This window comes from Rhinoraja longicauda, chromosome 25 (assembly GCF_053455715.1).
Source record: "Rhinoraja longicauda isolate Sanriku21f chromosome 25, sRhiLon1.1, whole genome shotgun sequence".
Taxonomy (NCBI): Eukaryota; Metazoa; Chordata; class Chondrichthyes; order Rajiformes; family Arhynchobatidae; genus Rhinoraja; species Rhinoraja longicauda.
The window spans coordinates 15,315,203-15,341,607 of record NC_135977.1 but is presented as its reverse complement, the minus strand read 5'-3'; the positions used below and the strand labels follow the sequence as shown (position 1 = coordinate 15,341,607).

At 43.8% G+C, this 26,405-nt stretch overlaps 1 protein-coding gene across 6 annotated transcripts in view; it reads left to right on the top strand.

Annotated features, from left to right (window-relative positions):
* Positions 1-22,934, top strand: part of specc1la (sperm antigen with calponin homology and coiled-coil domains 1-like a) — a 65,759-nt gene extending 42,825 nt beyond the window's left edge. For all 6 annotated transcript variants that reach the window (XM_078421389.1, XM_078421387.1, XM_078421386.1 and 3 more), the window contains 4 exons: positions 2,755-2,857; positions 16,159-16,275; positions 18,221-18,280; positions 19,413-22,934. In XM_078421389.1, coding sequence (XP_078277515.1) covers positions 2,755-2,857; positions 16,159-16,275; positions 18,221-18,280; positions 19,413-19,502 — 370 coding nt within the window. In that variant the 3' untranslated portion in view covers positions 19,503-22,934. The remainder of the gene's footprint in view (positions 1-2,754; positions 2,858-16,158; positions 16,276-18,220; positions 18,281-19,412) is intronic.
* Positions 22,935-26,405: the final 3,471 nt, after the last annotated feature.

Here is a 26,405-nt window from a genome sequence, read left to right as displayed (position 1 = left end):
GAAGTCTAGGGATCTTGGGAAATTTAACAGAGATGTTATGTGGACAATTTGTATTACAATCGAGGAGGTGCTGAAAGTCTTAAAATGTATGAAAGTAGAAAAATTCCTGGGCCTGATTAGATCTGTCCAAGGGCACTGTGGAAAGCTGGAGAAGAAATTGCAGGAGTCCTCACTGAGACATATAAATCATTGTTAAACACAGGTAACGGTGGCTAATGTTGTTTTTCCATTTAAGAAGAACTGCAAAGAAAATCCTGGGAACTTTAGACCAGTTAAACCAAATATCGAAGGTAGGAAAGTTACTGGAGAGGATTCAAAGGGGTAAGGTATGCATGAATTTGGAGGAACAGAGATTGAAATGTGAGTTGTTGCATTTTGGGAAGTTGAACCAGGGCACAACTACACAAGGACACAATCTTCACCCTGAACAATAAGGCCCTGGGGAGTATAGTAGAGCAAAGGGATACAAAGTACATACTTCCCTGAAAATGGCATCACGGGTACATACTGGTAAAGAAGGCTTTTGGCTTGCTTGCCTTCATCAGTCAGGGAATTGAGAACAGAAGTTGGGACATGATGTTTCAACTGTACAAGACATTGTTGAGTCTGTTCTTGGAGTATTATGCTCAGTTTTGGTCAACCTGCTGTAGGAAAAATGGCATGAAGCTGGAAAGAGTGCAGAGATGATTTTACAGGGATGTTGGTTGGATTCAAGGACCAGAGTTCTAAGGAGAGATTTAGCAGACTAGGAATTCATTCCTTGGAGCACATGCGGTTTAGCGGTGACCTTTCAGAGGTGTATAAAATCATGAGAGGAATAATATAGGTTGAATGCACCAAATCCCTAGGGTAGGGAAGTCAAGAGCATAAGTTTGGTGAAAGATTGAATAGGAACCTGAAGGGCAACTTTTTCAAACAGTGGCCGGTGGCATATGGAAAGAGCTGTCAGAGGAAGTAGCTGAGGCAGGTACAATAATAATATTCAATCCATTCGGACAGGTATATGGATAGGAAAGGTAACAGTATGGGCCAAATGCAGGCAAATAGGACTATCTCAGTTGGGGCATTTTGGCCAGCACGGACGACTTGGACCAATGGCCTGTTTCCATGCTGTATGACTCTCCAATAGAACAGTGTAATGAAGGTCATTTAAAAACTAACATGGTTTGGATCGATGGTAACCCTGAGCATTCAGTTGCCAGTACTTTCAAGTCCCCCTTCCACTACCACTACCATTTTGACCTCTTCAAACACACTTCCAACAAAACTAAACCAAAACTTGAAGTACAACACTTCACCTTCTAACTTGGCGTAGTCCAACCCTCGGGCACAACACTGAATTGGAAAGTTTCACATAACCAACCACTCCAGTTTGTCTCACATAACCAACCAGTCCAATTGAAGTATCCCAACCCGAAATGCTTGTTGTCTATTTCATTCCACAGATACTGCCAGACCTGCTGAGTTCCTCCAGTAGTTTGATCTTTTCACCATTCTAGCATCTGCGGTCTCTTGTGTCTCCAATGAAACTTAGGGTTTGACCATGAAGTATGCATAGCCCTCTTGAGGAAAATGGGCAGTATGCAAGCATGCTGCATATATCAGTTGGCTACACATGCTAACTATGCACATTTGTGGTTTCCTCCAATGTACCTTTAGCATGAACCTGAGTTACAGCTGTGCCCATTAGGTTCAGACTCTCCCCTCCAGCTTAGTCAAGATAATTTAGAACTCCCAGTTTAGATTTAGATTTAGATTTAGAGATACAGCGCAGAAACAGGCCCTTCGGCCCACCGGGTCCGCGCCCCGCATGCTAACTCTATCCTACACCCACGAGGGACAATTTTCACATTTGCCCAGCCAATTAACCTACATACCTGAATGTCTTTGGAGTGTGGGAGGAAACCGAAGATCTCGGAGAAAACCCACGCAGGACACGGGGAAAACGTACAAACTCCATACAGACAGCGCCCGTAGTCAGGATCGAACCTGAGTCTCCGGCGCTGCATTCACTGTAAGGCAGCAACTCTATCGCTGCGCCACCGTGCCGCCTTGCATCTATTCCCAGCCATAGTTGGTAACTTCAGCAGAGCTGAGAGAGCAACTGATGTGTAACCTATCTTGTTTAGCTGAAATTAGTTCAATTTGGAGGAAGTTCCTTAAGAAATGTACCAGAATGAAGCATGCAACAGATCCAAAAGGAAATTCACAAGACTGACTTTAAGGAGCAGAGAATTTTGTTCTGCAAACCATTTTAAAAAACTGTAATTGTGATAACATTTTGGGTCTGGCATAGATACTCTGTCAGAAACATGAAATACTGGAGTAGGGTGCTACCACTAGGATAAGGAAGCTGGATTCAGCAACATTTTTCCCCAGAGTTGACTCAGTCCTTGGAACTCCAGCTAAAAGAACGTCAGTATAAAAGCAGCTTTTCTGAAACTGATTTGCTGGATATATCTACTACTTTCAACTTGTGACAATTGTAATTGAGCAGATTGTTGGATCAGGCTTCCAGCCTCACTCTCGATTCTACTCTCCAGTGTCCATTCCTAGAACCAAGGTGACAAAAGTCAAAAGGTGATCTCAATGTAAGTCAGTAACTCTGATACATTCTCTGTTATTACATGGTTCATAACTGTATTCATTGTTTGAAAATTGAAGTGAACAGTTATACTCTTCTTTCATCTATTAGCATGGGTTTACATTCCAATATAGCAACTATTGGAACTATGAACTATTTGTTTTGTACAGGGAAGAGAGAAAGGATCCTTTGTCAGCATTGTCTCGTGAATACGGTGGCTCCAAGAGGAACGCACTTCTGAAATGGTGTCAGAAGAAAACAGAAGGTTATCAAGTAAGTGAGGAGCACCATGTTTCTGCATGAGAAGAAACGTTTTCAAATGTGCGTGAATGAATGGTTCATGGAAAGTGAAAAATACAAAGATTAGGTTACCAAGCCCTTTGTGCCTACTCTGCCATTCATCAGACCATGGACAATGGGGTCATATAGGCCCTTCAGCCCACCCTGTCAGTGCCGACCATCAACCACCCATTTATTTCACAAAATGCGGGAATAACTCAGCCGGTCAGGCAGTATCTCAGGAGAGAAGGAATGGGTGACGTTTCGGGTCGAGACCTTTCTTCAGACTGATGTCAGGGGGGCAGGACAAAGGAAGGATATAGGTGGAGACAGGAAGATAGAGAGAGAACTGGGAAGGGGGAGGGGAAGAGAGGGACAGAGGAACTGTCTAAAGTTGGAGAAGTCAATGTTCATACCGCTGGGCTGCAAGCTGCCCAAGCGAAATATGAGGTGCTGTTTCTCCAATTTCCGGTGGGCGTCATTATGGCACTGGAGGAGGCCCATGACAGAAAGGTCGGAGTGGGAGGGGGAGTTGAAGTGCTCAGCCACCGGGAGATTAGGTTGATTAAGGCGGACTGAGCGAAGGTGTTGAGCGAAGCGATCGCCGAGCCTGCGTTTGGTTTCGCTGATGTAAAAAAATAGATGAGGTTGGAGGAGGTGCAGGTGAACCTCTGTCTCACCTGGAAAGACTGTTTGGGTCCTTGGATGGAGTTGAGGGGGGAGGTAAAGGGACAGGTGTTGCATCTCCTGCGGTTGCAGGGGAAAGTGCCCGGGGATGGGGTGGTTTGGGTAGGAAGGGACGAGTGGACCAGGGAGTTACAGAGGGAACGGTCTTTGCGGAATGCAGAAAGGGGAGGGGATGGGAAGATGTGGCCAGTAGTGGGGTCCCGTTGTAGGTGATGGAAATATTAGAGGATGATTTGTTGGATACGCTGGCTGATGGGGTGAAAGGTGAGAACGAGGGGGATTCTGTCCTTGTTATGAATGGGGGGAGGGGAAGCAAGAGCGGAGCTGCGGGATGTAGAAGAGGCCCTAGTGAGAGCCTCATCTATAATCATCTATATTTACTGCGATTAAACCACCCATTTATACTAATTCTATGTAATTTCCATTTTATTCTCCCCACATTTTCATCAACTTCCCTCAGAATCTCCCACTCACCAACATGCTCGAGTTAATTTAGGGTGGCCCATCTTTGGGATGTGGCAGGAAGCCAGAGCACCTGGAAGTGATAGGGAAAATGTACAAACTTCAAACAGACAGTGCTGGAGGTCAGGATTGAACCTAGGTCACTGGAGCTGTGAGTTAAAATTACCCAGGTTAAATTCTGACCTACAGGGCAGTCTGTATGGTGTTTACATGTTCTTCTTGTGACTTCACCTGATGTTTGACACTCATTTTTTCTAAAAACTTAGCGAAGTGTTTACTGCACAAAAATAATAAGATTTTGAGACTATTAAATGAATGGAAAAGGAGATTGTATTAAATTGAAAGAGCCAAAAAGTGTTTGTCTTTAAAGAGTTGTAGTTGTGAAAAGCAAGTGCCCACGTTTTTGCACTGTTATTCCTCAGAATTTAATTTACAAACTCAAGGACATAGCCTTACGATTCTGGGATAATAGCTGCTAATTGGAGTCAGATGTGGGGCAGCATTGTTACTCTGTATTTATTTCATTATAGTAGACAGAGAAACAATTAACAATGATTGATTTAACCTGCAATTCATTCCTTCAATTGATTTTCTTTGCTTCACAGGTTTAAAGAGTTTCATTCCAGCTAATGGTATATTTTTCAAGTACTCCTGCTGCCTTTTACTCTTTCCCTGCCTGTCAGTTTGAACAATTCACCGTCTGAAATTGATGCTATAATTCCCTGCAACATTTTGGGGACATCTGAAAGAATTGTTCCTTTGTTTACTAACAGCAGGCAAATTGAAGACTTTTCCAGCAAAAAGCTAGACGAATCATGCTCGACAGAAAAACTGTCTGAGAAGCAGTTATTCCAGTGCACCGTCCCATCAACCAGTGATAGAACATTGAATTATACTGAGATTTTGTTGACCATGTTGCTTGCGGCTAACAAGCCTCATAATATTGATTACTGGAATAACAGCATTTTCTGTCCTTTGATGTACCTGCTGTTTCGCTGTGTTTTAACAATGTCAAATAATGCTCATTTCCTCGAGCAATGGAGCTGGAAAATTGGGGAGCGTGTCAAAGCTTCGTTGATTTTCTTTGTTTCACAACTTTAAAGTGTGCTTGAAGCTTTATTGCAGATAACATCGTTTTTCAGGTCCACGTGCTCCCTTTCACCCTCCCTGTCTGCCAGGTACTTTGACAGCGTTCCCTGTCCAAAATGCATCCCATGGCTTTGGGCTGCATCTTTACTTTGTGACTCACCCCTTCACCATCAAATAACATGTCAGTGTTGAGAACAAGTAATGAGGACAATTGTTATGTGGGGACATATTTCTCTTTGAAAGTGGAAAAGGAGACTAGAAGTTGTCCTTTATTGGAGTGTTAGCTTCAGCAATTGTATGCAGCACCTTCCAGTGCAAATCTGTTGTGCTGATGGCTCAAGCTTTGTAGACAATGTCAGTTAAGGGCATTTGTGCACAAGCTCCTGCCAGTGATGGTAGCAGAGGAAGTTGGTTGGGCTTCTGGCTCCAGCACAGGTGGGCAAAGTCTTCTTCTTCTTAGGCCCCCTCGGTCATGGCTGACCATGGGTGATGCATCCTAGTTGGCTGCTTGCTCCACACCTCGGCTAGAGCAGCGTCGCTTATGGCTGAAGAGACCAATGCAGGAGTGACAGTCTCTGTTGCAGAGGTCACATTTGTGTGTGGTCTCTGGTCTGTTGAAGTTGCTCCTTTCTGCGTGTCCGCTTGTCTGCCGCTGCGTTCATCAGTTTCCCTTCCCCCGTTTTGAGATGTTGGTTCAGGGTACCTCTCCACCTCGTACGGTCAGCTGCAAGGCTCTCCCAGGACTCCGCATCGATGTTGAGCGCCTTCATATCTCTCTTGCAAACATCCTTGTAACGTAGCTGGGGGCAGCCGATGGTTCTCCTCCCAGATGTCAGCTCTCCATAGAGGATGTCTTTTGGAATACGGGCATCCTCCATGCGGTGGACATGGCCCAGCCACTGCAGCCTGCGCTGCCTGAGTAGAGTGTACATACTCGGAAGGCCAGCGCGAGACAGAATCTCAGCGTTGGACACTCTGTCTTGCCATGATATACCCAGGATACAGCAGATGCTTCTAAGGTGGAAGGTGTTGAGTCTTCTCTCCAGTCTCATGTAGTCCATGTCTCACTGCCGTACAGCAGCGTGCAGTTGACACAAGTGTTGTAGACTGCTATCTTTGTCTTCACTGTCAGCTTTGGATTGGTCCACACTCGAGAGTTGTAGCTGCCTTCCCGATCCTCTTGTCAATCTCTGTCCAAGGAGAGGTTGTCGGTGATGGTGGAGCCGAGGTACGCGAACTGATGGACGGCATCAAATTCGTAGTCGTTGATGGTGATGACAGGCGGTGCCTCTGTATCCTGTCCCAGGACGTTCGTCTTCTTCAGGCTGATGGTCAGCCCAAAGTCCTTGCAAGCCCGATAGAAGCAGTCCATCAGTGACTCTTGTTCCTGCTGGGTGTGGGACACAACTGCTGGGTCATCGGCAAACAACACGAGAGCTTCATGTACTTTTGTCTTGGCTCTGGGGCGGGTGAGGTTGAAGAGCCTTCCGTCTGATCTAGTACGCAGGTAGATCCCCTCTGTTGCGGTGCCGAAGGCATGTTTCAGGAGCAGAGCGAAGAAAATCCCAAAGAGAGCAAAGTCAGAATAGAGATATTTGAGTCAGGGTCAAAGTGAAAGGGTGTGATACATTTTGAGCTGATTTCAAGGGATGAGGGATTGGTTATTGAGACAATGGGTTTCAGTATGAATAGTGAATGTTCTGGCAAACAATGCTACTGCATCACAGGTTCAGTAAACCAGGTTTGAACCCAACCTGCAGTCCTGTTTGGAATTTGCATGATTCCTCTGTGACCGCATGGTTTTCCCCTGGGCTTTACAGCACGGTAACAGGTCCCTCAGCCTGATGCATCCTTGCCGCCCAAGATGCCTACCTGCACTAGTCCCAGTTAAAGTGTTTGGCAACCAGAAGATCACGTAGGCCAAGGCGTACTGAACGTAGGTGCTCAGCGAAACAATCGCCCAATCCGCATTTGCCGACATATAGGCGTCCCCACCTAGAACACCAGATACAGTAGATGAGGTTGGGGGAGGTGCAAGTGAACCTCTGCCTCACCTGAAAGGACTGTCGGGGTCCCTGGATGGAGTTGAGGGAGGTATGGAGACAGGTGTTGCATCTCCCACAGTTGCATGGGGAAAGTAGATGGGGTGATGAGTAAGTTTGCTGGCGACACCAAAATTGGAGGAATTGCAGACAGTGTGGATTGCTGTCAGAAGATACAGCGCAATGTAGACCAGCTGCAGAAATTTGAACCGGGCAAGAATGAGGTGCAGCACTTTGGGAGGTTGAAAGTAAGGAAAGTGTGTACAGTTAACGGCAAGACTATTAACAGGATTGATGTGCAGTGGGGTCTTTGGAGTCCAAGTTCATAGTTTACTAAAGGTGGCAGCAGAAGTAGATAGGGTGGTTAAGAAGGCATATGGAATGCTTGTCTTCATTGCTAAGGGCATTGTATATAAGAGTCAGGAAGTCATGATGCAGCTCTATAGGGCTTTGGCTAGGCTGAAGTTAGAGTATTGCGTGCTGATCTGGACGCCCCATTATAGGAATAATGTGGAGGCTTTGGGGACAATGCAGAGGAGGTTGACCAGAATGACGCCTGTATTAGAAGGGAGAGGCTTGGATTGTTTTCTCTGGAACCCCAGAGGTTGAGGGAAGACGATTGAAGAATATATAAAATTATGAGAGGCATAGAAAGGGTCGACAGAACCTTTTCCCAGGGTGGAAATGTCCAACACTAGAGGGCATAGCTATAAAGTGAGAGAGGAAAAGTTAAACAGACATGTGTGGCGCAAGTTTACTTTTTAACACAGAGAGTGGTGGAGGCCTGGAATGCACGGCCAGGGGTGGTGGTGGAGGAGGCAGATATGATAGTGGCATTTAAGAGGCTTTTGGATAGGCACATGGAAGTGCAGGGAACGGAGGGATATGCATATGGATCACCCAGTGAGGGAGGGCTGCTGAGAACGAAGGGACTCGGCGAGGGGGAGGGGAGCGCCGAGAACAGAGGAGGGCCCGGCAGCGGGGGGATCGCCAAGAACGAAAGGGGCTCGATGAGGGGGGGGTGGGCCTGGCCGAGAACGGGGGACTGGCGCGGGGAGGGGAGGGGTGGGAGTCCTGCTGCCTGGTATGGTGGCAGGCCGTAGTTAGGACTGTTCGGTGAACTTTTGCGTCTTTGTTGGCGCCAAAACGTGGTGACACTTGTGTACTGACTTAGTGAGGTCTGCTATATGATTTTTGTATGCAAAACAAAGCATTTCACTGTACCTAGTACATGTAACAATTAGGTGTCATTGAATCATTGAATGTACAGTCTGATGAGATCAGTTTTACTTGGCATTATATTTGGCACAAACGTGGGCTGAAAGGACTCCATCTGCCCTAACTTTCTGGACAGCCTACAATCTGGGATTTTGTCAAAAGCATTCCTGATGTCCATGTCATTCCATGTCTGCCTGTTTGCTTTCATCAGAAAGACCTTGAGTAACAAGTCCAGAGCTTCCTGGGAGTGCAGACACATGTGAGTACAGTAGTAAAAATGGCATTTAGGATGCTTGCCTTCTTAGGCCAATACATTGAGTATAAGTTTTGGAGCATCATGCTGCAGCTGCACAAAACATTGGTTTGACTGCACTTGGAATATTGTGTGAAGTTCTAATCACAATACTACACGAAGGATGTAGTAGCAATAGAGTGAATTCAGACAATAATTATGCCTGGAATGAAGGGCTGTAGTTATCAGGAATTTATCCTCACTGGAATGTAGGAAGTGTGTGGCTTAACAGGTTTATAAAGTTATGAGAGACGAATCTTTATCCCGGGAAAGGGCAGTCTGGAACAAGAGGAAACGGGTTTAAAGTGAAGGAGATCCAAGGGTAAATCTTTCATACAGTGGGTGGTGGTAATCTGGAAATAGCTGCCAGAGGAGAGGTGGTAGAGGTAAAGACAATTACATTGCTTAAAAGGCTTTTGGACAGGTACATCGATAGGAAAGGAGTAGAGAGACACGGGCTTAATGCAAGCCAATGAGATGAGCATAGAATGGTATCACGATCAGCTGGAATGTGGTGAGCTGAAAGAGTCCATTTATGTGCTGTGAAATTCTATGGTTCTGTGCAAGAAAATATAAAGAGAAAGATGAGAAGGTTCAGAGACAAAACAGAAATGTAGTCATGAAGTAGACCACTTGGCTGAGCTACAAAATGACTACTGTACCTCATTCTTCATCTGGGAAGAAGATTTCTGTAGCAGAGAAAGATGTGATTCTCCATGGCCGATGGACTGGCGCGGGAGGAAGTTGCATGTGTGGTCTGGGCCCAAAGACAGCGAGTGAAGGTGGTCCCATCGACCTTTGCTGCATATGTTTGCTCTTCTATGGCTGTGCGTTGGAGAAGCAGTCTCATTATTGAGAGATGGTGATGTACAGCTGGCTATCATCAACCACGTCATGAAAGCTGACCTCTGATGCATAATATACAGGAAAGAGAATGAGTCATGGTTAGATTCTTGGGGAATTTAAAATAACAATTAAGGTAATGTGATGAAAAAACCCTTTGCTGGGATTTGGAACATGGAATTGTGTAGCATGGTTGGTGTTGCAACTCTGAGAAAATATGTGAAATTGAACAGAAATTGTTACTGAATTTCACAAGCATGCTGTCTGATGAACAAAAACAACTGTCTTTAAAATAGATTAGCCCTAACTAGGTATTTAGTTGGTAAATGAGATCTGACGGTGTTTTTCTAAATCCCGTTTGAAATATGCAACTTTCGACTACAAGGGAACAACTCATTGTAACTCCAATGCTGCCAAAGTCACAATAAAGGACAATATGAGTACTGCAGAAAGTGTCAAAAATGGTAAAAAAAAGAAAATCTTGTTATCCCAAAACATGTTTAGTTGGATGGCGATCTTTAATGGAAAACGCTGTGGAAATTGAATGTGGCTGAAGAAAAGAACTATGTAAATTCAAATTGTACTGACTGCTGAAAACACGATGGTTTAGTTTAGAGATACAGCGCGGAAACGGCCTTTTGGCCCACTGAGTCCACATCGACCAACGATCCCCGCTCATTAACATTATCCTTTACACTAGGGACAATTTACATTTCTACCAAACGAATTAACCTACAAACCTGTATGTCTTTGGAGTGTGGGAGGAAACCGAAGATCTCGGGAAAAACCCACGCGGTCACGGAGGGAACTACAAATTCCATACCGACAGCAGCTGTAGACAGGTACTGTAAGGCAGCAACTCTATAGTTGCCCTGTCGTGCCAATAATCACAGGCTGTTATAAAAATTAATCAACAAGATATTAACTGAATATTGTTATTTTTAAAAATAAATTATGACAGCACAGTAAATTTTGGGTGGCACAATGGCGCAGCGGTAGAGTTGCTGCCTTACAACGCCAGAGGCCCCGGTCCGACCCTGGCTAAGGATGCTGTCTGTACGGAGATTTCCCCGGGTGCTCCGGTTTCCTCCCACTCCAAAGACGTACAGATTTGTAGGTTAATTGGCTTCGGTAAAATTATAAACTGTCTCTAGTGTGTAGGATAGTGTTAGTGCACAGGGTTAGTGCTGGTCGGCACGGACACATTGGGCCGAAGAGCCTGTTTCCATGCTATATCTCTGAAGTCCAACGCATTTGTGACACACTTGCCTTTCTGGGGAGGGTATTGAGTATAGAAGTTGGGACATCAAGAAGCAGCTGTTCAACTTATTGGTGGGACCACACATGGAGTATCGTATACACTTCTAGTCACCCAGCCATAGGAAGGATGTCATTAACTTGCAGAGGATATTCACTAGTATGTTACCTGGACTTGCGGGCTTGAGTTAGAGGGAGAGACTGAAAGGTAACCTTATTGTGGTGACCAAGATCATGAGGGGCATGAATAAAGTTAACGCTTTTTTCCGTAGAGGGTTTTAAAACTTGAGGCATTAGACTTAAAGGGAGAAACGTAAGAGGGACTTCAGGGACAACTTTATCATTCAGAGGGTAGTCCGTATGTAAGATGAGCTGTCTGTGGCAGCCAGAGAAGTAGATACAATTACAACTGTCAAAAGACATTTGAACGGATATGTGCATATAAGGGTTCGCAGGTCAAATAGGACCCAGTATGCAAATTGGTCAGGATGGGCAAGGTGGCTGAAGGATCTTTTAACGTGCCGTATAGCTCTATGAGTCTAGAAACATAGGACAGTACAGCACATGCTGGGCCATTCGACCCACAATGTTTGTGCCAAACACAACATCTAGCTGAACCGATATCTTCTTCCTGCACCGGATCCATATCCCTCTAATCCCTGCACTTCCATGTACCTATCTAAAAGCCTCATAACTGTCACTTTTGTATCTGCCTCCACCACCACACCTAGCAATACGTACCAGCCCCCCCACCACCCTCTGTTTAAAAAAAGACTTTCCCCGCATATCTCCATTGAAACTTTCTGCCTCTCAACTTTTAGGTACGCCCTCTAGTGTTGGAAATTTCCACGCTGGGAAAAGGTTCTGACTCTATAACCTATCTATGCCTCTCAAATATTTCTATCATGTTTTATGTACTTCTATCAAGTCTCCCCTCTACCTCTAACATTCCAGAGAAAACAATTAAAGTCTCCAAGTTTATGAGGATGTTGGCAGGACTCGAGGACCTGAGCTATAGGGAAATGTTAAGCAGACTACGACATTAATCCATGGAGCGCAGGAGGATGAGGGGTGATCTTATTAGTGGTATACAATATCATGAGAAAAATCAATTGGGTAAATGCAGTCTTTTGCCCAGAGCAGGGGAATCGAGAACCAGAGGACATAGGTATATGATGAAGGGGGAAAGATTTAACAGGGACCTGTAGGTGTATGGAACGAGCTGCCAGAGGAGGTAGTTGAGGCAAGTACTATCACAACGTTTAAGAAACATTTAGAAAGGTACATGGATACGATAGGTTTAGAAGGATATAGGCCAAATGCCCGCTAGTGGGACTAGTGTAGATGGGGCATGTTGGGCGGTTGGGCCGAAGGGCCTGTGTCCACACTATGACTCTATCCAACCTCTCCCTACACCTGAAATCCTCTAATATAGGCAGCATTCTGGTAAACCTCTGCACCTTCTCCAAAGCTTCCACATCTTTCTTTACTGTAATGGGGCGACCAGAACTGCAAGCAATACTCCAAATGTGGCCTAACCACAGTCCTATGGAGCTCCACCATGACTTCCTGATTCTTATATTCATTCCCCGTCGCAATGAAGGCAAGCACGCCATATGCTGCCATTACCACCATATCTAGCAGGCAGTGACCCTCAGCAAGCCCTCATTCATGCTATCTGGCAGCAGCCTGGTTTCCTGTCTTAAACCAGGAGCTGTCCATCATTGAGATTTGAATCAGCTGAGACTATATAAAGACCATGTTCCCACCGCGCACTGAAAGCATTTTAACAAAGACTTAACGATGCCAAAACTCCTCTATTGAATTCCAAGTAGCTCTGAGTCAGCTGTTTATAGTTTGTACGATGCCTGTGATTCGTGACACGCACAATTACATCACTTCTAGCCAGAGAAAGGGGTGACAATGTTAGGAAACGGAGTTCTAATGGAACAGGAAATGAACCAGTTCAGAAATGTTTGATCTTTAACACCACAATACTAGCTTGTTTGTTTGATCTGACTTAATGAAATGGAAATTATTTTTTAAAGTCAAAGGACTATATATTTAATGGCGTCAACCATACAGAAACAGACAGACAGTCCATTCAAATGGCGATTGTCACATGCAAAATCCCTGACACTAACCTAACAATCTATGTTCAATGGATTCTGGGCAAGAACCAGCAGTAGAATCATTGAACATCTAATGGTGGATTGTGAATTACTGGCCTGGATTTCACAGTCAGGGACGAAGGACTGATGCGCATAAATCTTTAGCTGTGCCTTATATCTCATTGTGTTAAAATTGCACAGACTGAAGTATGCTGAACAGTATCTATGGAAACAAGGAGCTGCTGTTGCTGGTTGACAAAAGACACAAACTGCTGGAGCATCTCGGCATCTCTGGAGAGCATGGATAGGTGTAGCAAGGCTAATAAAGATGTCATTGTAAGAGATTTTAACTTTTCCAATATACACTGGCGTTGCCACAGTGCCAAGGGCTTAGATGGGGTAGAATTTGTCAAATGTGTTCAGGAAAGTTTTCTGAGGCAATTTGTAGAGAGCCCAAAGCTTGGGAAGAGGGCAAAGCTTGACCTACTCTGAGGAAATTGGGACGGGCAAGTGACTGAAGTGTCAGTGGGTGATCCTTTTGGGACCAATGACCACAGTTCTATTAGCGTTAAAATAGTTATGGATAAATTCAGGGTGGGTCCACAAATTAAATTTCTGAATTGGAGCAAGGCTAACTTTGGTGGTATAAGACAGGACCTTGCTAGAGTTGATTGGAGTAGGTTTGCGGGCAAAGGGGCATCCAGAAAGTGGGATGCTTTATGGTGGGAGTTCAGGGCATTCATGTTCTTGTTAGAGTGAAGGGAAAGGCAGCTGAGAGTAAGGAACCCTGGATGACGAGAGAAATTGAGACTCTGGTTAGGAAAAAGAAGGAGGCATGGGCCAGGTATAGGTAGCTGGGGTCAAGTGTATCGCTGAAGGGGTTTAGAGGATTAAAGAAGGAAATCAGGAGGGCAAAAAGGGGACAAGAGATAGTTCTGGATGATCAAATTAAGGAAAATACAAATGGATTTTATATGTACATTAAGGGGAAGAGGATAGAGCAAGAATAAGGCACCTCAGAAATCAAAGCAGTCAGCTGTGTGTGGAACCGTGGGAGGTGGGTGAGGTCCTCAACGAATATTTCTCCTCTGTTTTTACCATGGAGAAGGACCTGAAGGCGAGGAAACTTGGGACAGTTAATGGTAAATGTCTTGAGATCAGTCCGTATTACGGTCAATGAGGTGCTAGACATCCTAAAGCGTATGGAGGTAGATAAATCTCCTGGGCCTGATCAGATATATCTGAGAACACTGAGACATATGAATCATTGTCAGATACAGGTGAGGTGTCAGATGACTGGAGGATGATCAAAGTTGAGCCTAACATCTGCGGCAGGTAAGTTACTGAGAGGATTCTGAGTGATAAGATATATATACATTTGGATAGACAGTGCCTGATTAGGGATAGTTAGCTTGATTTAGCATGAAGGCCTTTGATAATGCTCTGCATAGTGGGCTACTCTGCAAGATTGCATGGGAACCAGGAAGAGGTAGCCAACTGGATACAGAATTGGCTTCATGGAAGGAAGCAGAGGGTGGTGGTGGCAGGTTGTTCTTCAGACTGGAGACCTGTGGCTAGTGGTGTGCCTCAGTAATTGGTGTTGGGCCCATTGCTATTTGTGGCATATCAACGAGTTTGATGAGAATATGCAAGACACGATAAGTAAATTTGCAATAGACACTAAACTAGGTCATATCGTAGACAGTGAAGAATGCGCTCTTTTTCGCAAATTCTGCATGATCTACTGCGTGTTTCCAGCCTTTTCTGCTTTTTTTATCAACAACCTGAAAGACAGGTAAAAACATGTTAGCAGTCAAAGGCTTGAGAAACTCAATCAGTCCCATACCAACCAACGAGACTGATGCTTCCTTGCATCTTCAAGCACTTTGCAACAACCAAACTTCAGTCCCCAAGAATATGTATAAATTTACATAAATCAAAAGGGACCTATTTTCCTTAGTCAAAAACCAACAGGCAGAGAATTAAGTATGTGTAGGAAGGAACTGCAGATGCTGGTCTAAATCAAAGACAGACACAAAATGCTGGAGTAACGCAGCGGGACAGGCAGCATCTCTGGATAGAAATGGGTGACGTTTCGGGTTGAGGCCCTTCTTCAGACTGAAAGTCAAGGGAAAAGGAAACGAGATTTAGGATAAAGAGAATTAAAATGATTAAAGGGAAGATGGACAAAATTGTTGATCGTCAGGGGCTGCAAGGCATTAAATTCACTGTCAGAGAGTCTGCTGGAAGTGTCATGATCTGCAGGACCAGAGTCCCAGCGTGTGAACGTGGAATTACTGTGAAACTATTTATTGACCAGTATGGCCTGAATGGCCTTCTGTAACATATTTTCTGTGGTTTCTTGGGTCTGATTTTCATCCAAAGTGCATGAAAAGGTGGAACTCAGCCAAGTCGGTTGAAGAGGAAACTAAGTATTTGATGGATGGGGAAGTATTTGCAGGAAATGTTGATGCAGTGGTGCTGTTTGGTACATTAGAATGGAAGCAGCTAAGAGCAGTCCCATGCCCTTATGTACAAAATATTAAATATTCATCCATTTGTTAAACATTCTCTCCACTACTCACTTCAAACCGTGTTTAGTTTAGTGTAGAGATGCAGCATAGAAACAGGCCCTTCGGTCCACCGAGTCTGCAGCAACCAAAAATCATCCATACACTAGTTATCCCAGTTTTGCATTCTACACACTAGGGACAATTCACGGAAGCCAATTAACCTACAAACCTGAATGTGGGAGGAAACCGGAGCACCCGGAGAAAACCCACCCGATCACAGGGAGAAAGTATGAACTCCGTACAGACAGCACCCATGGTCGGGATTGAACCTAGGTGTCTGGCGCTGTAAGGCAGCAACTCTACTGTGGTGCCACTATGCCAGTCCAGTGGCTGCTATGTAGGGCAGTAACTGGCCACGGTATCAGTGTAATGCTGGAGTGAAATCTGCAAACCCTCATCTAACAGTACAGAGGGTGTATCTTCGGGAGTTAACACAGGCCCACAAGCACCTTCTCGGGTGTATTGGTCTAGATTGTTGAGTGGAAGTGAGATTCAGTGATCATCGTCATGGGACAGTGGGTCGGTGCCCATAAGAGTGGATACGCAGCTTCTGGAGTTACCAAAAGAATCACATGAGCAAATAAACAGCATGAATAAGCACAAGATGGTGGAATGCCTTTCCTCCTAGCCAATACTTTGTATTTTAACAAGTGGCAGTTCAGTGGAATGTTAACCGACAGCATTAGATTATTCAAAGTATTCTGCTTCTTTCTTACCCTAGAACATTGACATCACAAATTTCAGCAGTAGTTGGAATGATGGGCTTGCATTCTGTGCTGTGCTTCACACGTATCTTCCAGCACACATCCCATATCAGGAGCTGAACAGTCAGGACAAGGTAAAAACAACATCATGACGACATTAATTGAAAATATTGTTTTTGTAATACTGTGGACACTGAATGCTCTCCACGATTTGCAAATGTACATGTTTTATTTTAACATATTTTGGTACCCATCTCATTTGGCCTTAATTGCATAGTGTAATGGATAACTGATAGAAATCCTCGGCTGTTTCCTATTAAGTGCATAAAAGGGGCCTGGGATAATTCTTCCAATATTCCAAATCTCCAGCTCTGCCAGATATCTCATCGTGCTAAAGTTGCACAGACTGAAGTACGCTGAACAATCTATGCAACAGTAGAAACGAGGAACTGCAGATGCTGGTTTACAAAAAAAGACACAACATGCTGGAGTAACTCAGCGGCACAGGCAGCATTTCTAGATGCCCATCTGGTCCTGGGGATTTATCCACCATAATCCTCTTCAAAAAAAGTAATGCCTCCTCCTCCTTAATCTCAATCTGCCTTTGCCATTTGCCATTTTGTGGCCCCGTTTTGCCCTTCTAATTGATGGCTTGAGTTCTTTCCTTCTTTCTTTATATTCCTCAAAGGTCCTGCCTGATTCCATTGTCTTGAATCTTGCATACCCTCCCCTTTACATTTTGACCAAATTTATAACCTCTTTGGTCATCCAAGGTTCCCTTACTTTGCCATCCTTATCCCTCCTCACTGGAACTTCAATCAACTGGCCTTTAAATGAGTTCCAAATGTAGGCTTACCCGATAACAACTGCTCCCACCGTGTACCCTCCCAAGCTCCTGCCTAATAAAGTTTCATTGGTCTTACTTTAGTTTAGTACAGTCCAGCTTTCTCCCTATTCAAAAAAAATCTTAAAACTAATGAAGTTGTGATCTCTATCCCCAAAATGCTCTTCCACTGAAACACCAGTCAGCTGGCCAGACTCATTTTCCAACACAAGGTCCAGTATATTCCCATCTCCGGTTGGAATATCCAAATACTATTTCAAGAAACCTTCTTGGATACACCTCACAATTTTTTGCCCCGTCTAAGCCTTTGGCACTGAACAAGTCCCAGTTAACTCCCAGATGCCAAAGTAAGTCGCGCACTAAGCCAACACTGTTACTTTGGCATCTTTCAGAAATCTATCTACATATCTGTTCGTCTACCTCCCACCTGCTATTGGGGGGCCTATTGTACCATGCCATCAGAGTGCTTGCACCTTACTTATTTCTAAGATCCACCCATATCACCTCAGTGGACGTACTCTTCTCTGAGTACCAACATGACAGTCTCCCTGATTAGTGGTGCAATTCCTCCTCTGTTGCCTACCTCTCCATAACGTCTGAACCAACAAAACGTGGAACATTGAGCTGCCAGTCGTGTCCCACTCACAGCCACGTTTTCCACAATGGCCACAACATCACAGCCATCTAATTCTGTTCATTACACTTTAAGAAGGAAGTAAAAAGCCCAGACTAGGCATCAAGAAGGATTTGTTCAATCGATCCCAAACATGAGATGGCAGCTCTAAAGTTGGATTGGAGACAGTGGACTAGTTCCTTTTCCAGAATAAATGGTTCAGATGAGATTAGATTGAGGTGTATAAGCTCACACCAGATATAATTGGAGTAATTTAAGAGAAGCTGTGTCTGTCAGAAGAAGATCTGGGACGCAGACTATAATAGTTAAAATACAGATTTGTGAAGAAATGTATTTGGTAGAAATGGAATCAATCAGGGTTTTGAAAAGAAAATTACCCTTGAGGGAAATTTGAGGAAAGAACAGGAGGAAAAATTGAATGGGGTTGACGTGATAGGCTGCAGGGTCTTTTGTGTGGTAACAGTTCTGGTCTGGATCATTCTATATTAACAAAACAACTCCCCATGCGGTGACACAACAAAAAGTTTAAGATTATGAAATGTTATTGTCCACTGAATGTTTTGTGACAGCAGACTTACTTGTTTGTATTTCTGTTTTACAGCGTAGAAATTTTTCTCTTGCCTTCCAGGCAGCTGAAAGTGTTGGCATCAAGTCTACTCTGGTGAGCTTTTCAATGAAACACTGGGATTAACTAGTCAGCAGTTAAACACATTATCCAAGGCACTTCATTCTTTATATTCTTTATTATTCTCCTTGTTATGCTCCCAGGGGTGGTAAAAACAATTTGTTTTGCTTTTTATTTATGTATAGATTTTTAGCTCTAGTATGAATGTTAATTTGGTCATTATTTTTCTTCACAAAATCAAAGTTAATCTAGGGGAGTCTAAAACTAGATGGCAACGCATTTATGTGAGAGGTGAAAGTTTTAAAGAGTACCTGAGGAACAGGTTTTTCACAGAGGGTGATGGGTATGTGGAACGAGGTGGACACAATCACTATTTTTTAAAAACATTTGGACAGGTTCATGGATAGAAAATAGATTTTGAAGTATATGAGCCAAACCTGGGCAAATGGGACCAACTCAGGTAAGCACTTGTCAGCATGGACAGTTTGGACAAAAGGGCATGCATTTAAATAGTGCTTGATCATTGTTGTCCACATTGAGATGCAAACGGGACTTTGATTTAAGGTTTCATGTGAATGACAGCACAGTCTAGTGCTTCCTCAGTACCATTTAAGAACGTAACACTGTTCACTGCTCAGGTTTCTGAAATTAGATAAACGAAGTGCTGCCATTGAACTAAAACTTACTGCAGAACCTATGCTGTAAACATTAATATAAATATTAATTAATCTTATTCATGCAACCCTGCCTTATGAGAGGGAGCATTGCGTTTCTAGAAAACCGGCCATATCACAATTTTCCGTAATGCAAAGTGCGTCATCAGCACTTGCGTTAAGAAACACAAGTTGAAAAGAAATTAATTTTGTGTTGGTATTTTTCCCCACATAAATCCGGTAAGAGCAAATTTTATGCCATTTCTCAAATTTTTGACTATTTTATGAACTCTTAAGGGGAATTTCCATCTCCCAGATGGCCGTAAAGTGAGGGTTTTGGTGTATTTTGCTTTTCTTCACATTGTGCTTTCTTTTCTTAGAGATAAGTAAAACAACACAAACTCCGCTGACTGAGAAATTCCACAATTAAAAATCCCGTGGAAAATGTGAGATTGTTTACTCTTGCGCAAATTATCAATCCTTGTAATACAATTGTGTAATGTTTCCTGTTCTAGGATATCAATGAGATGGTGAGCACAGAACGGCCGGACTGGCAGAGCCTGATGCAGTATGTGACAGCAATATACAAGTACTTTGAAACATGAACCTTGCAACTGTGACCAGCAGAGACATTGTTTGCAGAGCAACTGTTGGCTTTGGGCAGAAGTGTTGATACTGCCCTTCATTATACAACCCTATGCTGATTGACACTGTCTCATTCCAACAACTTCAAACAGCATCACTTTGAAAAGAAAGAATATTCCCTTGGTTCTCTAATGCATCTAGTAAAGTGTTGTGCTGCTGAGGGGTATCACTGGGTTGAATGTTCAACGTCCAGCAGCAGGAAAACGTAGTATCTGTTCCAGATAAGCTGCTGAGAAGAAAGATTAAGTTATATGGAAAAGGCAGATTGGTTACAGGTGTTAGTCCATTCTCACCAGTAAGATCCAAAGTGTTGTCCTGCAGTAATGGCCATTTCTATTGTCAAGCCTTCAGCTCACAGTAAATCTCAAACATTAGCCTTGAAACTGCCAAGATAAATCAGCTGAGCAAAGGTTGTCAAGGTGAATAATTGACCTGTTTAGTATTAGTACTTGACCCTGAGGCCGGTACTCTGGACTGTCCATTGACTCTGTCGAATCCTAAAATCATGCTCCATAGTTTATTGATAGACTTCCCCAAAGAATCAGCTGTCTCAAGGATTACTCTTTTCCCTTGTGGAATGGAGATCAAATCCAACCCGGTGCAATGTGGAGAGGCGCGCTGTGTCAAAAAGCAGTGTCTTCATCACTATCCTCACTTAGATCCTTACCAGTTCAAGGACCGTAATTTTTATTTCTGCCTAAAATGGTGTTTTTCATTTTCTTAACAGAAAACGAGTATTCGTATCATAAACAGCTTCTTTCCCTTGCAAATCTGTCAAAGTGCATATTTGAATTCTACACGACTTTGTTAGGGATTAAGATCATTATAAGACAGCCTTGCCAATCTGATCTGTAATGTCACCCTCACAATCTATCAATTTCACATCTTGTGCAGTCTTATCAGGCACATTACATTATCCGGATTTAAAATCAATGTGTAAATCTTTATGACAGTTTGATATTTGAACTGTTCCATTGCATTAGCTTGTCAGAAACCATTTCTGTAGGCAAAGGTCAAAACTACAAACTGACCATTACCAAGATATAATGCAATTAGCACATGATGGTTGCAGAGAGAATTAACTTTTTTTTAAACGTGCATGCTACATTGCCGCTATTCTCAGGTCAGCTCTGAGCACTTCAGACAACATGCAGTAAATTTACACTGCACATAAACCATGCTGTAGATGCCATGGGATTGTTCAATCGTGCTGTGTTGAAGCAGCATTATTCTGCATTTATTGTATGCTGTATCTGTGCTGGGAATGCTCTAATGGATAACTGCGGGGGAAGATTTAATCTTTCTAATCCATGACTTACCTGTACTAGGAGCATTTTAGTAACCTGCTGCATGAACTTTACCAAGCTCCATAAAGGGCAGGAATGTATCAAGGAATTCAGGAATAATGCAGCACAAGAACTTGAAGTATTTTATCTCTCATCTGCTGCTCTCAGTTTAAGTGCTGCCTTGATAATGTTAGCAGGGCATTGCAGTAATTAGGATGTATATAAATGTAGAAAACACATCAATTTTCCATCAGTACCTCGAAGGTGTAAATGCAGGTTTGAGTTTCTCAATCTCCATTCTGGTGAAGATCTTTGCCTGAACGCGTCCCATCTCTTTTTGACTGCCAATGCATATTTTAATGGTTTTATTACTCCTTGCATATTAATTATAATCTAAATAAACCACGTGTAACTGATGGAGAATATTCTGATGGACTTCTACCAGATTGTGCTATGAAACTGGTTGAAGATTCCAATGAACCTCTATCTGACTGTGTGTATAATTGATGCGGATTTCTAATGGCCCTCTAGCATCTGTCCCAAACGACTGATGGAATGTCCTGACGCTTCTCTTCCACGTTCCCCAGTCCAATTGATGGAACATCCTGACGGATCACTACCAGACTGTCCTGTCCAACTGGAGGTAGATCCTGATGGTTCTCAACCTGTCTGCCTGTACAACTGATGCAATCCCCTGACACATCTCTGGCAAACTTCCTGAGATGAGTGATGGAATATCCAGATGGATTTGTGGCTTATGTAAACGGTGAAATGTTCTTTAGGACTTGATAAGATTGCCCGGTGAGCTAATGGTGTCTCCAGGATTAGCCTGTGATACGCTCAGAGCCTCTGCCAGGTTTCTTGAGGTATTGGGTGCACTGCCACAGTGGCCCTCCAACGGAGAGCTGAGGTTATTGGTTCCTGGGGAACTCCACCAGGCTGCCCAAGATGGCCATTGTGTGCTCTGTGTAACTGGTGGTCTGCCCCAATGGGTGCCCCAAATCTTTTCTTCATTTGTCGTGAATATTAATACAGCCTCTTTATACCTTCACTTTCTGACATACCCCTTGCTTTACATGTCTCAGCACTCACTGTGATTGAAAGAAAAGTTTAAAAATCTAAATGGAAAGACAGGTAATAACTGAAGGTATTTTGAAGGCCAGTTTACATTAAACTCATCTTTGTTATAGCACTCCTTGCTGTCTAATCTCTGAAGTAACAAAGATTGCCTTTTCAATTAGCATACATAATTTCTGTTAAAATATATTATGCCTTCCATTACAAACTTGCATTTTTCTTCTAGTTATTCCTCCTGGCCCCAGTGGATGCTGTTAAAGTTCACTAGTGTATTTTCTGAGGCAGTGGACAATGATCTTTTGGTCAAGCACACTTTCTGTTTTTTACAATAAATAGCCTTATCCCATTGCAAGGCACCTGAACTATGCAATGTTGTCTTCCCCTTATTACACTACACATCTTGTGATCCATAATGCATTATGTGACAAATATCGCAATGTGCAGATTGAACTTCCAAGCATATCCATTCTTCATTCTTTGAAAGTTTTATCTTCAGCGATGGATGTTATTAATACACATCAGTAACTTGTAATAAACACAGTAAATGCTGGAAGCATTAAGCAGGTCAAACAGCATCTGTGGGAAGAGGACCAGAATTAACATTTCAGGTCAGAAGAAGGTCCCTGACATGACAATGTTAACTCTGTTTCTCTCTCCACAGATACCACTCTGTTAACGTGACTACTTCAGATTTCCAGCATCTGCAGTTTTTTAACCTTCAGTTACTTGTACTTTGATTCAGATCCTGTATTATTAAATGTTTCATTCTGCAGCTCTGCTCAGTATTCAAAGCTATGGGCATTATTTATGTTATTTACTTATCAGTAGTAGTGTGTGCCAGGCACACCATGTTTCGTAGAAAAATCATGTATTTTATTGCATATATTTGGAATGTTTGTTACATTCTGCTACAGAGAGTGATAGTATCCAAGCCAGGCATTCATTGCAAAATGTACAAGTTGTTCTTTGGTCATGTTTGCTGAACATCCATGATTTACCTTGAGGAGTGTAACATTATACACATTAAAGGTCCACTTTTCTTCGCATTAGTAATGTTTTGCTTTTATTCCCGAGAAGGTCTGATGAAGGGACAAGCTCCATCCCTTCAGAGATTAACCATTTCACTGATTAATTGTTGAATTTCACTCAAGCAATCCGATTGTTTCCGCATTTCTTACACCACATCAGCAAGTGATTCTTCTGCCTGCCACTGACAGCAGCCAATTAACCAACTCGTATATCAGTGCAATGTGGGAGGAAACGGGAGTACATGAAGTAAACTGCATAGTGACACGGAGAGACTGCAAACTCCATGCAGATTGAACCTAGATCATTGGAGCTGTGGGGCAGCAGTATTAGTGACTGCTACATCACCACTTCTAGTTACCTGCCTTCTTATTGACCTTCATCCTTTTTTCCCCCACTCGCAGCCCTCTCTCTTTGCTCCCTCCTCAAATTCTACCCCCATTCCCTGTCTTTTCCTGCCTCTCTAAAATCCTTCTTCTGCCCTGTCCTCTGCCCTCCTTCCTTTGCTTTCCCCACCCATACTCCTCCTTCACCTTCCTCTCCTCTGCCCTCCTCACATCTGCTCCCTCCTCTCCTCTCCACCACCTTACCCACCTCTTCTCCCCTATCTTCCCCTCTCCTTTCGTTTGCTCAATCCTGGCACTTCTCAGTCCAAAATATCTGCAATTAAAATGATGCCAAATTAAACTAAATGCTTCTACCCTCACATGTTCCATATTCCTCCATTCCCTGCATATCTAAAAGCCACTTCTATCAGGTCTCCTCTCAAACTCTGATGCTCCAGAGTATTCAATCTAAGTTTATTCAACTTCTCTTTCAGTTATACCCTCTAATCCAGGCAGCATTCTGGTAAACCAAAGCCTCCACATTTTTTCTTGTAATGGGGAAACCAGAACTGCATGCAATACTCCAATTGCGGCCTAACCAAAGTCCTATCAAGCTGCAAAATTACTTCCTGATTCATATTCGATGCCCCGACTAGTAAATGCAAGCATACCATATGCCTTCTTTCCCACTCTATTTGTGTTACCACTTTCAGGGAGTTATGGACTTCAAAGATCCCTCTGCACATGATGTTGTTAAGGGTCCTGCCCATATACTTCTGTCTTTCATTTGTCTTCCAAGGTGCAACATCTCACACTTGCTTGGATTAAACTCCAATTGCCATTATCCTGCCCATATTCGTAACGGATCTATATCCTGCTATATAGTTTGACAGCCTTCACTGTCCACAACTCATGCTAATCCCTTTCAGTTCCTCATTTCACTCTCTTCTTGTTCACTATTTTCAATTTTTTTATTTCCTCAGCTTCTAATATCAACAGTCAACAGAGCTTTATTTGTCATTCGGTACCAAGGTACCGAACGAAATTATATAGCAGTCACACACAAAAAAAGAACACAAGACACATGACCCCAACACAAACGTCCATCACAGTGATTCCAAACACCCCCTCACTGTGATGGAGGCAACAAAACTTCCACTCTTCCCCACGCCCACGGACAGACAGCTCGTCTCCGACCGCACCTGGAGTATTGTGTGCAGTTTTGGTCTCCTAACCTGAGGAAAGACGTTCTTGCCTTAGAGGTAGTACAGAGAAGGTTCACCAGATTAATCCCGGGGATGGCGGGACTTACATATGAGGATAGACTGGGCTTGTACTCGCTGGAATTTAGAAGACTGAGGGGGGATCTTATAGAAACATAAAATTCTTAAGGGGTTGGAGAGGCTAGATGCGGGAAGATTGTTCCCGATGTTGGGGGAGTCCAGAACCAGGGGTCACAGCTTAAGGATAAGGGGGAAGTCTTTTAGGACCGAGATGAGAAAACATTTCTTCACACAGAGAGTGGCGAGTCTGTGGAATTCTCTGCCACAGAAGGTAGTTGAGGCCAGTTCATTGGCTATATTTAAGAGGGAGTTAGATGTGGCCCTTTTTGATAAAGGGATCAGGGGGTATGGAGAGAAGGCAGGTACAGGCTACTGAGCTGAATGATCAGCCATGATCATATTGAATGGCGGTGCAGGCTCGAAGGGCCGAATGGCCTACTCCTGCACCTATTTTCTATGTTTCTATGACCCGCACAGTCCCCGCAAGGGGATGGAAGTCCCCGCGGCCGAGCCGCACCCCGCGCCGTGAGGAAGAGACCTAAAAGAGAAAGGTTTCCCCCACCCACACCACCACCACCCCCCCCCCCCCCCACCACCACCACCCCACCACCACCACCCCCCCCCCCCCACCACCACCATCTCATAAACTCCATGTCCATTTCCCCAGTCTATGTTTAATTTGTAATCTGATCATTATATTGCCCTAATTACCTACATCCTGGTTCTCTGATTGATATCATGCGCTACATCCCACACTACCATACAACTTGTAGAATCATGCAGCACAGAATCAAGCCCTTCGGTCACCTTGTCAGGCAGACTGTGAGGGCTATCTATGCTAATCCCACTTGCCAGCATTAAACCTGCATTGCTTTTTCCTCCTTTCCCGTCCAAGTACCTGTCCAAACACCGCTTAAACTTTGCAATTGTATCTGCCTCCACCTCCTCTGGCAGTTCGTTCTAGATTGCCACCAGCCTCTGTGTGAAAAAACCTACTCGTCAGATATTCTTTAATTATCTCTCCTCTCACCTTAAATCTGTTCATTACAAGCAACATCCTGGTGAATTTCTTTGCATTGTCCATATTGCTACCACTTTCTTCCTGTGTTGTGGCGACCAGAACTGTGCACAATACTCTAGTCCAGCTGCAACACGGTGGTCTGAAGAAGGGTCCCGACCCGAAAAGTCACCTATTCCTTTTAGACAATAGGTGCAGGAGGAGGCCATTCGGCCCTTCGAGCCAGCACCGCCATTCAATGTGATCATGGCTGATCATTCTCAATCAGTACCCCGTTCCTGCCTTCTCCCCATACCCCCTGACTCCGCTATCCTTAAGAGCTCTATCTAACTCTCCTTTGAATGCATTCAGAAAATTGGCCTCCACTGCCTTCTGAGGCAGAGAATTCCACAGATTCACAACTCTGACTGAAAATGTTTTTTCTCATCTCAGTTCTAAATGGCCTACCCCTTATTCTCAAACTGTGGCCCCTTGTTCTGGACTCCCCCAACATTGGGAACATGTTTCCTGCATCTAACGTGTCCAACCCCTTAATAATCTTTATACGTTTCGATAAGATCTCCTCTCATCCTTCTAAAGAGGTACAGAGATGCTGCCTGACCCGCTGAGTTACTCCAGCTTTTTCGTTCTGACTCTTCTGCTCGATAGCTTGCCCCGTGAAGACAAACGCAGCCAATCCCTCCTTTCCCCTCTCTACTGGTGTCACCACTTTCAGCGAGCAGGTTAACCAACTGCTGTGAATTATTCCTAAATGCATGTGGTGGAACTGATAGATTGGGATTGCCTTGAGAGGCAGCATAGACTCGATGGGTTCAATGAAAGATGGTGAGTTAAACTAGACAGAAAA